The sequence below is a fragment of the Anarrhichthys ocellatus genome, unplaced genomic scaffold (assembly GCF_004355925.1).
Source record: "Anarrhichthys ocellatus isolate YVR2014 unplaced genomic scaffold, GSC_Weel_1.0 scaffold107, whole genome shotgun sequence".
Taxonomy (NCBI): Eukaryota; Metazoa; Chordata; class Actinopteri; order Perciformes; family Anarhichadidae; genus Anarrhichthys; species Anarrhichthys ocellatus.
Genome location: NW_022280137.1, coordinates 572,360 through 587,297, shown reverse-complemented (window position 1 = coordinate 587,297; position 14,938 = coordinate 572,360). Strand labels below are relative to the sequence as shown.

Sequence of the window (14,938 nt, the reverse complement as noted above, 5' to 3'; positions counted from 1 at the left end):
ACACACACACACACACACACACACACACACACACACACACACACACATTAAGCAGGCCACACTCCTCTTTCCAAAGAAACACATACGGAAAAACACAGAACCAGACGGACAAAAACAGCCAGAATCACACACACAATATGGAAATATACCACACATAATTTATACATATCTTTAATCAGAGAGTTTGTGGCAGCGACCCCTGCCGAGACCAAGTCTCTGCTTCTCCTTATTTATCCTTTCTAGTGTGAAAATTCTGTATTAAACAGACTCCATGGTCTATAATATGTAAAGAGGGGGAGTTAGAATTAGCAGGAAGGATGACAAGAAGGACAAATGGCTCCTTCGTCACCTTTTTCCTCAAAGGAATAACATTTCAGGGACACACTATGCTCGAGTCAGCGGTAAACAAAGACAGAATTTAAAGCTCTTTTACAACATCTTATTCGATTTCGGAAGCTGTAAATATGTTTCATTGGGAACAAAAGTAAAGTCCAGTAATTCCAGGTGAGTTCGGTGAATAAAGCAACTACAATAAAAAAAAGTAAAAATGTTGTTCTTGTAACCGGGTTCGCATGAATCTGTATTCATCTCAGAGAGGACGCTCAGAGCAGAGAGAGCTCTCTGATAACTGTGTTTAGAAAATTTAGATGAGTTTAATCTTGTTGTTGGACTCTTTGAGGAGATTAGTGCTACGGTTAAATGTGTGCCGAGACTGTGGAATAGTAAATATGATAAAACAATACACGAGCTCAGGTGCCACCACTGCTGGTAATACATTATTATTATTTATGAGTATTATGATTGTAATAATTTTTCTAATTATTACAATTACAATAATTATTTTAATTTTATTATTATTATGATTGTTTTTCTGATAACATTATGATCATTATACATATTATTTTCAAGAGTATAATATTTTATGATCATTTTTCTTATATAATTACAACAGTATACTAATATTACAACTTTATTTTATAATGATTCTTATTTTTTTTCTAATAACATTATTAATATTGGTATTATTATTATGAGAAAAACAATCGTAATAACAATAACTTTTCTAATGCTGTCCCGAGGTGTTTCACTTCAGTTTGTTTGTAATATGTATTGTGATCATGACATCAGCATTCTCTCCACATGTTGGAGTTATATCCGTGCCTCCGGGCTGAACCACTCACCCGGGAGCAGATCTCGTGCAGGCTGGTGGCGATGGCTTTGGCTGGCGTGTCACAGCGGAACACATGACATTTCAGGATCCTGGTGTTTTTGTCCCGCGCCACGTATGCAAAGTCCCTGAGAAAGAGAGAACAACACCGGGTCAGTGAAGACACACGGACGGAGGAAAAAAAACACCGAGGGGGGTGGAAATGAGAAAACTACTAGTTTCAGTACTACTCAGAGACTAGACGTGTGTGTGTGTGTGTGTCTAGTTTTGAGACAGACAGCTCTTGGAGACAGATGACAGATTAGCTGACCTTTATCTGTCTGATGAATACAGGACACACACACACACACAAGTCAATGGACCCTCGAGATCAATAGAGCAGCATGATGCAAGAGGGAGTTGAATGAGTGACAGCAGGGGAGAACTTTCCCCTGAGCCCAGTGGAGCCGAAAAAACTATCTACCAAGCTGAACAGAGGGAATGAAAACAGAGGGAGGGAGAGAGAGGAACGAAGATGTAGCTGCAACAAATGAAACCAGTACAGCTCTCACGCACACACACACACACACACACACACACACACACACGTTGATTTACGTCATTCAGATGTGCACATAAAATCCATCTGAATAACTTCCTTCAAGCTGCGTGCTTCAATATGTTGTGCAATAGGAAACACGGGTCTGATGGGTAACAAGATTTCTGAGCCCAGCCCCTCAGGGGCAACTCTCCTGAAAAGAGTGTCATTTGTGTGTGTGTGTGTGTGTGTGTGTGTGTGTGCGTGTGTGTGCATACTTTTAAAAAAAATGCTTGTAGACAGACAAGGACAGAGGAGGTCACCTTTCACTTCACCACAGGAGCCAGTTTGAAGACGAGACGAATGAGACACGGAGGAAATGAAACAATAAGGGGATGACGGAGATGATGGAGAGATAATGTAGGGAGGGATGAAAGGGGAAGGAATGTGTTTACCTCTCTCTGTGTCCAAGGAAGCAAGGGAGGAAAGGAAGCCAGTTAGTGGAAATAAAAGACAGAACAAAAAACAAATTCTTTATACCAGCCCCCCTGCTGGGGGGCCAGGAGGCAAAGAGGAGGCGAACAGCAACTCACACACACACTAAAACACAAGTTACATACTTCTTTGTTCTGTGCAGAAACTACTTCCCAAGAAACACAGCTTTGAAGAGCGGTGCAGAAAAGCAGCAACGCAGGTCATTTTTATGCGTACTTCATATTTTTGCTCCAAGGGAAAATATATAAAAGTCGGACAGAACTTTGAATAAGGTGCGAAGGAAGAAGAGAGCAACAGCAGGACAGAGAGATGTTCTGGATTCATTGTCGGCTGATTTTTCATAAAGGAAATAGACTGGGAGTGTCTGACAGACACATAATAAAAAAAATGTAAAAAAAGAAGTTACCTCGAGGAGCGGAGCGAGTGGATACAACGAGAGGAAAGTGAAATACCGGCAGAGGAGACTGGAAGTGAATGGCCACAACGTACACAATTAATATAAAAGCGCTGAAGATGAGGGCAGAACAAAACACTAAGATGAAGAGTGAAGATAAAAGTCAGAGGAAAGGAGGGCGGGGGATATCTCATTCCCACTATAATCTCATCATCATGCCGACGCCCCTGAAAATGTCAAGGTTGCCGTGGGAATCTGTAATCTCTATGGTGATAATGAGTTTCGTGGCACATGTGTAGAGAGGGGTACGGTTACTACGCCAACACGACCACTGTGAGAGTGTGTGTGTGTGTGTGTGTGTGTGTGTGTGTGTGTGTGTGTGTGTGAGTGAATGGAGAAGGAGAACTCCTCACTACGACTGGGCTTCAAATCAAAAAGGTCTCGTATCTTTAAAGGCAAACGGTCCAACAACTCATGAATAAATACAAGAATAAAAGCAGCTCCTGCCATCACTGCGTTCCTACACACACACGGACACGTGTCAGTCGTGAACTGATGCACGTTTCATCGCTTGGAGCTTCTCAGCATCGCGAACGTTTGCTGTTTTCAGACTCCGGACTCGGATGAACGGGACTCTCTTCATCTATTTGTGATCAGCCGCTCTCGGTTCATCGCTCACATCGGATGTTCACACTCCACCTGAGTTTTTCTGTCACATGCACGGCCTCACACTGGCTACAAATCTCCCACAGACTGATCTTTTATTTTGCTACTTCGTAATAAAGCTAAACAGCAGCAGTGGTGGTTTCAAAAAAGCAAGATTACAGAAGGTAAATGTAGATTTACTCACGGCTGTACGCGGCCGTGATCCTGCGTACGGGAGCGTCACACCGTCGACTCCTTGGTGATACCGCGGCCGTGCGCTCACTCCTCAACCTGTCCTGCTCCACACCCAGAGAGCACTAACCATACCTTCCCCCTCTGGCAGCTCCATCCCCCTTCTCCCCCTCTCTCCTGCCAACCCCCCCCCCTCTTCCTCTTCCCTCTGCTACAGCGCTGCATGTATGTGTGTGTGTGTGAGAGTGAGAGAGAATGCCGAGGCAACAGAATTCTGCAGTTCTGAATATGCCAAGAGCTTTTAGCCTTACCTCTTTCCCCGAGTGCGCTTCTGCTTATGCATGTGTTGGTGTCTGTGTGTGTCTGTGTGTGTGTGTGTGTGTGAGTGTGTGCCAGCTCCAATTATTCAGCGGCTACCGACCGCTCCAGTCCACCTGGCTGTGCCTGATAATCTACATTTGAATCGGTCACCAGCAGCAGTGCAGAGCGCTCTTTGCCAGTCGCCCGGCAGCACCACCATGCGGCGTCGGTGGATTTGGCCGTGAAAGTGAGGGACGGACTGCCGGAGGGGGGGGAGGGGGTCCCGCCCCCGCCCTCTCCTTTGTCCCGATGAATTTATCCTTCATCATCAATCACTAGCTCCTCTCTTCTGCCCGTCACCACACCAGCCGTCTGCTGCCCTCCACCGTCATCCTGACCTTTTACTGTTTAACTGAGCGATGTGCCATCGACTTCATTTAAATGAGTGACTAATCCATCAATTATTAAAGTGCTTGAAAACAACAAGAAGCCTCACTAAGTCATGACCCAGGTTGATAAGACACTACGGAGATGTTAGAGATGATTTAGTAGAGCATGGCGTGCATTCTGGGTAAACCTTGCACGCTAATGATTAATCATGAGGACAAGCAAAAAGGGGGAAATTAATCAATATAAGAAAAAACGGTGACTGACCTGCCGTTGTCCCGGCCAACACCCCAGACCCGGATGCTTGCGATTGGCTGAGAGTGAAGCACGCTGCGGTCCATGGGGTCGATCAGGTTCAACATGTTGTTCTCCAGCACCAGGTACATGTCCTTCCCCTGGAGACACACACACACACACACACACAAAATCCTTATTTCCTGCAGCTCAAGACATTGCAAAGAAAGAAAAAAGCATTCATCTAAAAAGGTCAGCTGCTTTCTTTTACTTTTTTTTCTTTTATAAGTATATTTGCCTGAAGCCTATCTGTGTGTTATTGAAAGAAGGATGAAGTGCTCCCTCTCTCTCCCTCTCTCTCCCTCTCCTGCCCTCTCCCTCTCTCTCTCCCTGTTCTGTCGCTTCACATTAAACACAACCACCGGAGAGGTAGGAAAAGACTTCATAACGTTGCTCCACTTTGCTCTCTTCACTCTCCTCTCCCTCCCTCCATCTTTGACACACATTGTTCTGTTCACATCTGTCTTTTCCTGGCTCTCTCCTAGCACCCCTCCCCTTGTAAAGAAACTTTTGTTCTCGGAGCAAAACAATACACATGAAACACTCCTCCCCCCCCCCCCTCACCTCTCCCCAGATGCCGACGGTGTCTCGGATGTCATTCTTGCAGTAGGACAGCTGCCGGATGCAGTTGTTCACGGCGACGCTGCTCTTTCCAGGAGCCAAGTCGTCCTCCGCCATCTCCACCCATCCCAGAGAGCGCACGGCGAAGCACTGAGGACACGCCAAAGCCACCACACGTTACACGATACATGTACGTTGTTCAGTTCAGAGAGCACAGACATATCAAGGCTTTTGGCACGCTGACCAGCAGGGATCGGTTTTAGGCTTCGAGCCAAATCCTTTGAACTGCACAAAGACGAATGCAGATAAACAGATGAGGACAACAAAGCATGTTGGAGGACAAGAAGAAACTGTAAGAGGAGTGAGACACGTCCGTCTGTCCTCATCAAGTATTCATTTCATTTCAGCGGCCCGTTCAGAAAGTACTTTGTGGACGACGGAGGTCAACGATGAAAGAGGACAGCTAATAGAGTGAGTCGCTACCAAAGGAACCATTGGTTGTGGATCAGCTGCTCAAATCAAAACAAAGTGAAGGACTACTAACTTTCAGTGTAACACAGCAGGACATATAGTAACATCATGTCTTCAGTGTGTGTCAATCACATAGATAGTAGCCCAGATGGATAATAAAATGCAAAGGTGTGATGCTATTCTATCATAGGAGGTTAGGGTGGTGATATTGTTGTCACTTGAAACATTTTAAAAAGCACTCTGAGCGCCCATAAGGAGTTTTAGCTTGTTATACTAATGTTTAGTCAGGAAGACTCTCTTTACTCTCATTTATTCACAAATCTCTCTCTCAATCAGCTGATTATGGGCGTTAAGTAAACCAACCCGATTCTGCCGCGATCTCCCTAAGCCAATCACATCGCTGCTGTCAAATTTCAAAAACCATCGTCAGATCCTCAGCAACTCCCTCCATGCACGTGTAATAAATCATTGTTTCACTCTGAGTGACGTCGCTCCTGATTGGAATATTTTAAGGTAGTAAAATGGCACCTGTGTGTGTACTGCAGTTATCGGTTTCTCGACTTAAGATAGATAGGAAATTGTTGAGTGAGGCCTTCCTTGTGTACAGCTCCTTTATTGGTAGAAAAGGGGCCGTTCCAATCCTGATGCTGCAGTGGGCTATTTGCTGGAAGTCTGTGTGTGTGTGTGTGCGCGCTACCGACCAGACGCCCTGACTGTTCGTCTGTGTTTGTGTCTGGTATTCATCACGATGTCACTGTTGCTAAGGATTGCGAATTTTTGCCAGACAAACACACACAGAGGGAAACAGAAAGGCTGGATGTCCTCTTTAAAGTCTAATCCGAGACGCTTTCGATCTTCTCAGCGATCCGAGAGAACGCCACACATACACACACACACACACACACACACACACACACACACACACACATCCACCTCGGTGTGTATTTGAGCCTTTCCTGCAGTTTGTGACAGAATGCAATGACTCTGTGTCTGATAATTAAGTCATCTATTTTTTCTGTTGAATTAGTTGGACTCTAAATGAATGTATTCCTTGCGCTGACATTAGCTGGTATTCTGGCTTGGCCTTCTACTGAGTCATATGTTTTATTGAGCCCAACTTGAAATGTCTCATTTGAATCCCAGCTTTGTCTGTTTCAGAGGCCTTGGGGATCGATGCACCTGTGTGCAGCGCTGAGCTGTAGTTTTTGGTCTCGCCACTTGAGGGCAGCATTGATTAATGTCTCAGCTCCACTCAGCCACCATCAACATAAACACCACCAGTAAACAAACAGGCCTGGGACATAAACAGACAAAAACCTGCAAACAGAATCATTTCACGTGTGTCCTGGGAATGTTGATTGTGTTCCGCAGTGATTAAAGCGATTAGATAACTCTAACTTTAGATACGGCAAAAGATCTCAAACATTGCTGTATTCTGCTGCCGTACTAACATTTATTTATCTAGCATTTAGACATTTAAAAAGGAACTGTGTGTACACATTGTTAGAACAGAAGAGCAGAACAATGTGGACTAAAATACATGCATGCTTCAGGCAGGCTGTTACCTTTGTCTCCGGGTCTCTGTTGGCTCTGCTGGACTGCTCTTCTTCCACTTCTGGACGGTTCCTGAAAAAACAAAATACAAAAAAAGGTTTAAAAAAAATGTGTGACTCCAACACAAGAGTAGAGCAACCAGGCTTGACTGGTAAGAGACACAGACAAGTGTAGTAGAGTGTGTGTGTTTGTGTGTGTGTGTGTGTGTGTAAAGGCGTTTCACCTTAGCTTGAGCGATGCGTAGCGAAGCGTCGCACCCTCAAACTCCTTCAGACTGGGGTCGGAGTTCACCGTGGCCGCCTGCAGGTCCTGGCATGTACAGACGACATTATCAGGAGTGTGCAACGTGACACAGAAAAACACCCCCCCCCCTTGAAGCCCGTGTCACACATGTAACCTGTAATACTGTCTGCTAAAACGGTCCTCTGTGTGACGTCTGGTCCCTCATGATGTAACGGCTCCAGACAGATGAGGTCTGAATAGGTTCACCTCCTATTGGGCCTTTCTTTCAGTTTCAACATGTCAATGTGCTTTTTTTATCCGACTAGAGCTGCCGTCCCCACACCTACATGTATGACTGCCGTACCATTCCTAGGTTACATGGAGAGTGAGAGAGGGGCTAAAGCAGGCACAGAGTAAATGTTCTGACCACACGCAGCATGTCGTGCCAGCATGCATCGTTGTGTGGGCCTCGCCGGATGGAGGGATGGCGTGTTACGTGTACATGGGGGCATGCTGCATGGACAAAAGGGAGTTAACGTGTAACGTTCATTCAGATCTGCCCTTCTTTCCCTTCTGCAGGAAGGGAAAAGACGACAACATTTCATAGGTGAGTGAGGAAAACACAACCTGTCGTGTGTGTGTGTGTGTGTTGCTGCAGCCAAATGACGAAGATGCTGTGGTCGGTGCGGTTGCATTTATGTGGAACAATCAGCCACGCATGCTCTCTGCACAAGGCAGTGAAGTGGTAGCACATGATGCCACGCTGTGAAATGCACCACGAGAGAGACCCGCTGAGTGCGTTATACTTGCCTTCCACATCTCACTATCAATCTTTCCGCCAAAATCACTCCACGGCTGTTTCTACACACACAGTGTTCAAACACACACATAGTGGTAGGGGGAAAGGTAGGAAGGGAGCGAGGGAAGAAAGACAGAAGAAGGATGTTAGCTAACTAGCTCACTCCACACAGAGCGCCTGCTGCAATGAGGAGCGACCCAGCGAGACATTTTATTAAAAAGGAAAAATGCTGCCGATCAAAATGCCTCATGCTGCTATTGATCGGCCTGCTGCTGAGAATCTGCTGATTCCTGATTAGTACGATGTGGAACAATACAGACAGTAGACGATCCCATAAAAAGATTAAAAAGCCCCCCCGTAATTAAAATAAAATGTATAAAACTGATTAATAATAATACAAATAATAATAACAATAATTCTTATCCAGTTTGCAAGATAGAAAGCCACTAAAGAATCAATGGTAAAACAAAAACACTACAATACACTAGTATGTTCATTTAACATTTTAAAGATAAACATGTAAGTGGACTTTGTGTGCCATGTGTGTCTGTAACGTCTCACTGTGTTCCTGCTCATAAAAAAGTGTCCATGAGTGCACAATAACTGTCCAAACCAAAGAAGACATGTCCAAACACTGAACTCCCTGCTCTGTAGGTGACACAAATATACAGTAGAATGCACACATACAGATGCTGTGAGTATCTTCTTTTATTTTTCTATCTGTGCCACAGCACACGGCACAGAAAGAAAGACATTAAGCTCAACTCCACGGGGCGATAACAGGAGAACCAGGCGAGCGGTTAGCAGAAGGGGAACAGAAGAGTGTTGAAGTATCCTACCTTGTCCTCATCTTCAAGAAGCTGAGAGCGACTCTCTGGATCAGGACTCCCCTGTAGAGATGTGGAGCGAGGCTGAGGAGGGGAAAGAGAGGGAACCGGGGAGAGATGAAGATTTAAAAAAAAAAAAGATTATGTCTGCCATTTTGGCTCTGGTATCACTGGCTAGCAGTCGGCAGGTCAGAATGAGATTTTGGCACATCTATCTGTCAACATCAGTCCATTCTCACTGGATCAATATCTTATCTACACCGTGCTCCTCTCCATCACTCTCCCTTCCTCTCTCCATATCCCTCCATCATTCTGCATGATGACTGATTGACTGACTCCGTGTTCTTGTTGCTCTGCTGCTCGACCGCAGTATCGACGGCGTCGCCCTTCTCTGTCTCACTCCCTCTACCCAGTCGTCTCGTTGCCTATGTCTGCCAGTCCCTTGGCTGATCTCAGTCAGGACATACGATAAAATACCGAGGCTTAAAAATGTGCAGAATACCACAGACGCTTTACTCACAAAGTAGCAGCTGTTGACGAAACCGCACGTGGCGAGGACGGGCTCGTGAGCAGAGAGCGGCTCCACCGAGCTGTCGGAGGTGGTGCTGCCCGAGCGAGTCGAGCCCCCGAAGAAGACCTCCGCCTGGGACGCCTGCAAGTGAGCCCGCCCGCCCGCCCACACACACACACCCACACACACCCACACACACACACACACACACAAACACAAACACACACAAACACAAACACACACACACACACACACACACACACACACACACACACACACACACACACACACACACACACACACAGTGGATTCAGGAGGACTGTGGTGTTAGACTGCATTAGTTTTAGCGCGGTGTACTTAATAATGTGGCAACCGAGCGTACTATATCCACATGCGTTGTAGCAGCTGCTCTCATATTAACTGTCTGCTGTGGGGCGTCTCCAATTGTAATAATGACGATCAAGCCCCGAGGTTCTAAAAACACAAACGAGACTAATAAAGAGGATTTTAATTTTCAAGTGAATTGCATTGGAGGCATACGACAATATTACTACGGCATATGTAATTTTGACTTCATTATATTTGTATTATATTCTTGTGTTTACTTTATGAAGGTCATATAGTATGAAACTGAGACTGTTTCATAACCAGTTAAAAGTTCCTCACAGTAACTTTAAATCTGTGACTTCATCGTCTCTTTACATTGTGGATGGATGGACGACTAACAGCCTGTTTCAACCATCTCAGGTGATCCCAGTTGAACAGCTGCTAATATAACTGACAATTACAGCACAAAACAGAAAAACACAAATAAGACTGAAGTCAGAGCTAAAATGTGTGTCAGCTTGTTGTTTTCCGTCTCTCACCTCGTGGTCAGGAGTGGGCGAGGGGCTGAGTGAGCCCAGGGAGTGCTTGCGTGGCGTGGAGGCCGCGTGCTCGCCCGGAGCCTGGGACTCGGTCTGTCCCGGGGGTGCTGGGCGGGCGGCGGGTCTCTCCCACTGGGTGGTGCCCGTAGGAATGTGCCAGTAGTAGACGCCGGCCATGTCCGTGATCTTCTTCCATCCAGGAGGCAGGTCCGGGTCGGTCTGGAAGGACTGCTCACTCCAGATATCTGGGGGGAAAAGTCACAGACCTCTTGTGTACTTTTCTTACAAATGCTTGTATACATACGCACACACACACAAACATAAGTTTTTTCCTCCATGTGACCAAATGGAAGTTAGCGCCCCCCCCCACACACACACGAACATACACTGAACAATATCAACAGCTGACTGCGATTAGCAGCAGCTGTCATTCGACCAGCCGTGTCTTTCCTCAGACAACAACTGAGGAACACTTGCTAAACGCTGCTGTTGTATTTTACGTGAGATGGAAGACCACGAACACCGACAGCAAATCATTTTTAAGAGGCAATGAAATCAGAAAAATGAGGGACCACGTCATCAGTGCCACTTTGTTTTCCAGATCAAGAAAACAGCAGGTCTGCAGTGGTTCGTGTCGATTAGAATAATTCAGCCTTGCCTCTGAATTTGACTCCAACCCTATAGTTCCTAAAGTTTATTCCATATTGCGATGGCGATGAAAGCATCAGTGTTGCAAACTCAATTTATACTGCATATCACTCGCACAAAGGGAAACTTTTAGCAGTGTGGGAGTCCATTTTTCCCATATTCACCTGCTATATGATTACTATGTACAACTGAATGAAGCTGACCGACGAGAAATAATAACAACAATGAATGTAACTGCAATCAAATACCTACAAAAATCTAAACTTCCTTTCTCTAACACATCGGCAGCACAGAGAGCAGACCGTTAACATCATTTATTTGACAGTGATGGAATGTGAGGTGAAATACAGCGTTTACCTTGAAACACACACACACACACACACACAGAGAACTATTGATGGCATGTATGTGTGTGTGTGTGTGTGTGTGTGTGTGTGTGTGTGTGTGTGTGTGTGTGTGTGTGACGTTGATGTAGAGACTCATAAAGGTGATATATGCTCTGAGGGACTGGTCAGCAGTGTGTGTGTGTGTGTGTGTGTGTGTGAGTGACATAACGAGTTCTGAAACTGCTGACCATGCAGATGAAACGCAGCCCACGGCCCTGTCGCTACGGCAGCAGGCCACATGTCACCATGACGACTGGGGAGTTCAGACGCACACAGTTATTAAAGGTTTGGTTGTTTTAATGGAAACAGAAATGGCTCATACAGTGTAGAGAAAATGCGCACATACGCTCTTGGCAGACATCCCCCCTGGGGGCTGAAGGCTGTGCTTTAGAGCGAGGAGTCGTAAAGCTGAGCCTTCTGGGAGTTGCAGTCTTTTATGAGCAAAAAAATGGGTCAGAAAATCTACGACAGAGAGAACCGGAGAGTGTCTGTCTGCTGAGAGAGGGGGAAGATGGTGACTCGGAGAACTGGTGCCAGCATGAGATGAACTGGATTTAGATTTAAGCATGTACGTACATAACGGGGGGGAGGGGGGGGAGAAAGAGGGAGGGAGATACCACTGGCTCGAATGGTGCATCATGCCTCCAAGTTAGCAGCGTCACACTCTGCGAGTGTGGAATCAGACGGGAAGAGCTAAAGCGTGCAGTCTGTGGGGAAACGTGCCACAGCCGAGCTACGTAGCAGTTAGCCTACGATAGCCTCCGTTAGCATGCAGCTCCTTGCCAGAGCAGAGTTGAGGGGAGAGGGGGAGGGGAGTGCAAAATACATACACATGTTCTCTCAGTGAAACGACACAGCGCATACACACATACACACACACACCATCACCAACTCACACACACACACACACACATCATGCACAGACCACAGATATCTAGAGAACAACACCATTGCAGAAACAAACTTTATCCCTGTGCTGAAAGAGACACATATACCCATGCTTGTGCGTGCATACACACACACACACACACACACACACGCACGCACGCAGCGTTCAAACTGTAGTATGCAGCCAACTCCCGACAGATGCACCTACCCTCGTAATTGACAATCACAATGGCCAGCATGTAGTCTTTTCCCAGCATCATAGTTAGCTAGCTGCCTCTCACACAGCAAAGCCCAGTGCTGTAACCAAACAGAGCAAACCCCAGGCAGGGATGGAAAGAGAGGGAGAGAGAGTACAGAGGAGAGAGAGAGGGGGTGGGGGACAGAAAGGCATGGAGAACATGAAGAGAGAAAAGAGTGAATGAAAGAGAGTGGGGGGGGGGAGAGAAGGAGGATGTGTATCCCCCTGCAGCTGAGCTATATTTGCTGTTGTTATCGTCTCTGCTCTCCCTCCATCTGGAGCACAAACAGCTCAAATAAGCCTGCCCTCCCCTTCCTGTCCCGAGAGACACACACACACACACACACACACACACACACACACACACACACACGCACACAGAAAGGCACAAATAAATCTTCCTCATCAAATGTCAACACTTTCTCCCCCGACCTTCCGTTAAGCCTGGCTTGGTTGTCCCTGGCAACCCAACACACATCATCTTTCATTCAGTATCATATTTAGTCGAGGGGCGAGGATGAGGAGCAGAGAGGAAGGCAGGCATACGGGGAGAAAAGAAAAGAGGAGGACCTCGATAAAGTGAGGGTGAAGAAATGTTGGAGGAAGTGAGCGAGACAGAGAGAAAAAACATCTGGCAAAAGAAAACTGCTGACTCTTACATGTTGCTGTACTGCACTCATGTTGTGTGTGTGTGTGTGTGTGTGTGTGTGTGTGTGTGTGTGTGTGTGTGTGTGTGTGTGTGTGTGTGTGTGTGTTTTGGCTCCTCTGTGTGAAAGCGACTTCGTACTGGCCCTCCAACCCGCAAACATCCACAGAGGAATGTGACACACACCTGGGAAAACAACACGGCTTTGTCGATGTGAGAGGGCGGGGGGGGGCAGCATGGACGACTATGTGTTAGATATCGACAACATGAGCAATGCCAGGATCAGGACCGTCGATTCCCTCGAGAGGACGATACGTCTTGCCTAAGAGACTGCAGCGTCTACGTTTGTCCCCGTCCTTGGCTCGTCGATACACCAGCATTGATCCACAGCTGCAGCCCCTCGGGGGAGTGGCTGAGGGGTTTTACTCACCCGGTAGCCAAACTTACTTAATAAAGTCAACAAGAGATTTTTAACAATTGGGCAAAAAAACATTCTAAATGTTTTACTTTAACTTTGTTATCTATAGTGGTTATTTGCATAAAACACACAATTTTTATCATAAATAATTGTATTTTTTTTTATAATTTGCTTTGATTCATTTTTTGGGAGGCATTAGTAGTTTTAATTATGTATCATAAGATGCTTAGAGCTAGTGTTAGGAAGTCAAACATCCCTCTCTAATATGTATTATTATATATTTATTATATTGCTGTGAAAACATCTTTCAAAAAACTGGATTTATTTAAATTTCTCGCCCCCACTACATTTTACATTTACAGTTATAACCTTCGCACAATACCCATTTTTTTGTGTCTGGAGCTTGAACGCCCCATAATATAACTGAATGGAACCTCCACACTTTAGCCGTTAGCTTCGTTATTAGCAGAATAACGGAGAGACTCTAAGCTGTCGGCAGAGGAGCGGTTCACTGTGATTGCTCTGAGCAGCATGATGGGAATGAATTACAATTTAATATTTCTATGTGTGATGAAAATGCTGATATATTGTTAGCTCCGTTATTTAGCCAATCAGGACTATGGGGCCAACCGGTTGCTGACAACGGGCAAGAGGAGAGCTACGTTAAATAAAGTTGCTGATTTCAACGGATTTGTTGCTCACAATGTAGCATGATCAGGCATTAATGGGGATCACCCGATCGCATATTTTTACTGATCATGGGCCCCTAATAAAGATCACATTTATCTTTCATTTGCCCGATAGGACGACTGCATGAGGCATTCCACTTGCCCGAAACACAGAGTGTACTTTCCGGGGAGGCGGGCAACCGTTACTGTTGAGCCCTGACTCTGGAATGACTTAGATGAAGAAGAGGAACACCTGGAAAGTAGATTCTGACAAATTCTGAACAAGCGTGCTCCCAATCACACTCACAGAGAAATGAAACGCACAGATGCTCAGAGCCTTAGATCCACAAAAAAAGGGGACAGTGAGTCACCAGAGAGCTAGCAGAGAAGCATTCTGGGAGAAAAAGGAAAAAGCAGCGGATGGTTTACAGCTGAGCTACAGCTCAGAGGTCGGGGGCTGCTGCTGCTCCAGAAGAGATGGATGTGCCTCATATGTCTCGCAGGATGTCCCCATTAAACGGGACATCCAGATCTTTACGTCACGCCGACGAAGAAGTGCAATGACTTCAACAGACCTGCTGCAAAGGTACAAGCTAGTTTAAGAGAGCAGTGGCCCACAACAGGAGGCGGTGACTCACCACAACGTTCGCTACGTAGAGTAGTAATTTATCCTCAATGCAAGGTAACGACACTGATAAACTGAATTGATTGAGGTTTTGTGCTGTCAAGCAATTTCAAGACGTCACTTTAGAAATGTTTCAAATATACATTTTATGGATTTTATGGGTTGGTAAGAACACACACACACACACACACACACACACACACACACACACACACACA

At 45.8% G+C, this 14,938-nt stretch overlaps 1 protein-coding gene across 11 annotated transcripts in view; it reads right to left on the bottom strand.

The window, feature by feature from the left end:
• Positions 1–14,938, bottom strand: part of apbb2b (amyloid beta (A4) precursor protein-binding, family B, member 2b) — a 46,607-nt gene that overhangs the window by 8,157 nt on the left and 23,512 nt on the right. For 6 of the 11 annotated variants that reach the window (XM_031876286.1, XM_031876291.1, XM_031876289.1 and 3 more), the window contains exons 5-14: positions 10,204–10,448; positions 9,347–9,478; positions 8,839–8,910; positions 8,011–8,061; positions 7,202–7,287; positions 6,990–7,050; positions 4,957–5,103; positions 4,366–4,493; positions 2,141–2,146; positions 1,182–1,296 (exon numbers count right to left, since the gene is read on the bottom strand). In XM_031876286.1, coding sequence (XP_031732146.1) covers positions 1,182–1,296; positions 2,141–2,146; positions 4,366–4,493; positions 4,957–5,103; positions 6,990–7,050; positions 7,202–7,287; positions 8,011–8,061; positions 8,839–8,910; positions 9,347–9,478; positions 10,204–10,448 — 1,043 coding nt within the window. Of the gene's footprint in view, positions 1–1,181; positions 1,297–2,140; positions 2,147–4,365; positions 4,494–4,956; positions 5,104–6,989; positions 7,051–7,201; positions 7,288–8,010; positions 8,062–8,838; positions 8,911–9,346; positions 9,479–10,203; positions 10,449–12,333; positions 12,522–14,938 lie in introns of those variants that run through there. The other 5 variants (XM_031876290.1, XM_031876293.1, XM_031876294.1 and 2 more) reach the window with 3 other exon arrangements.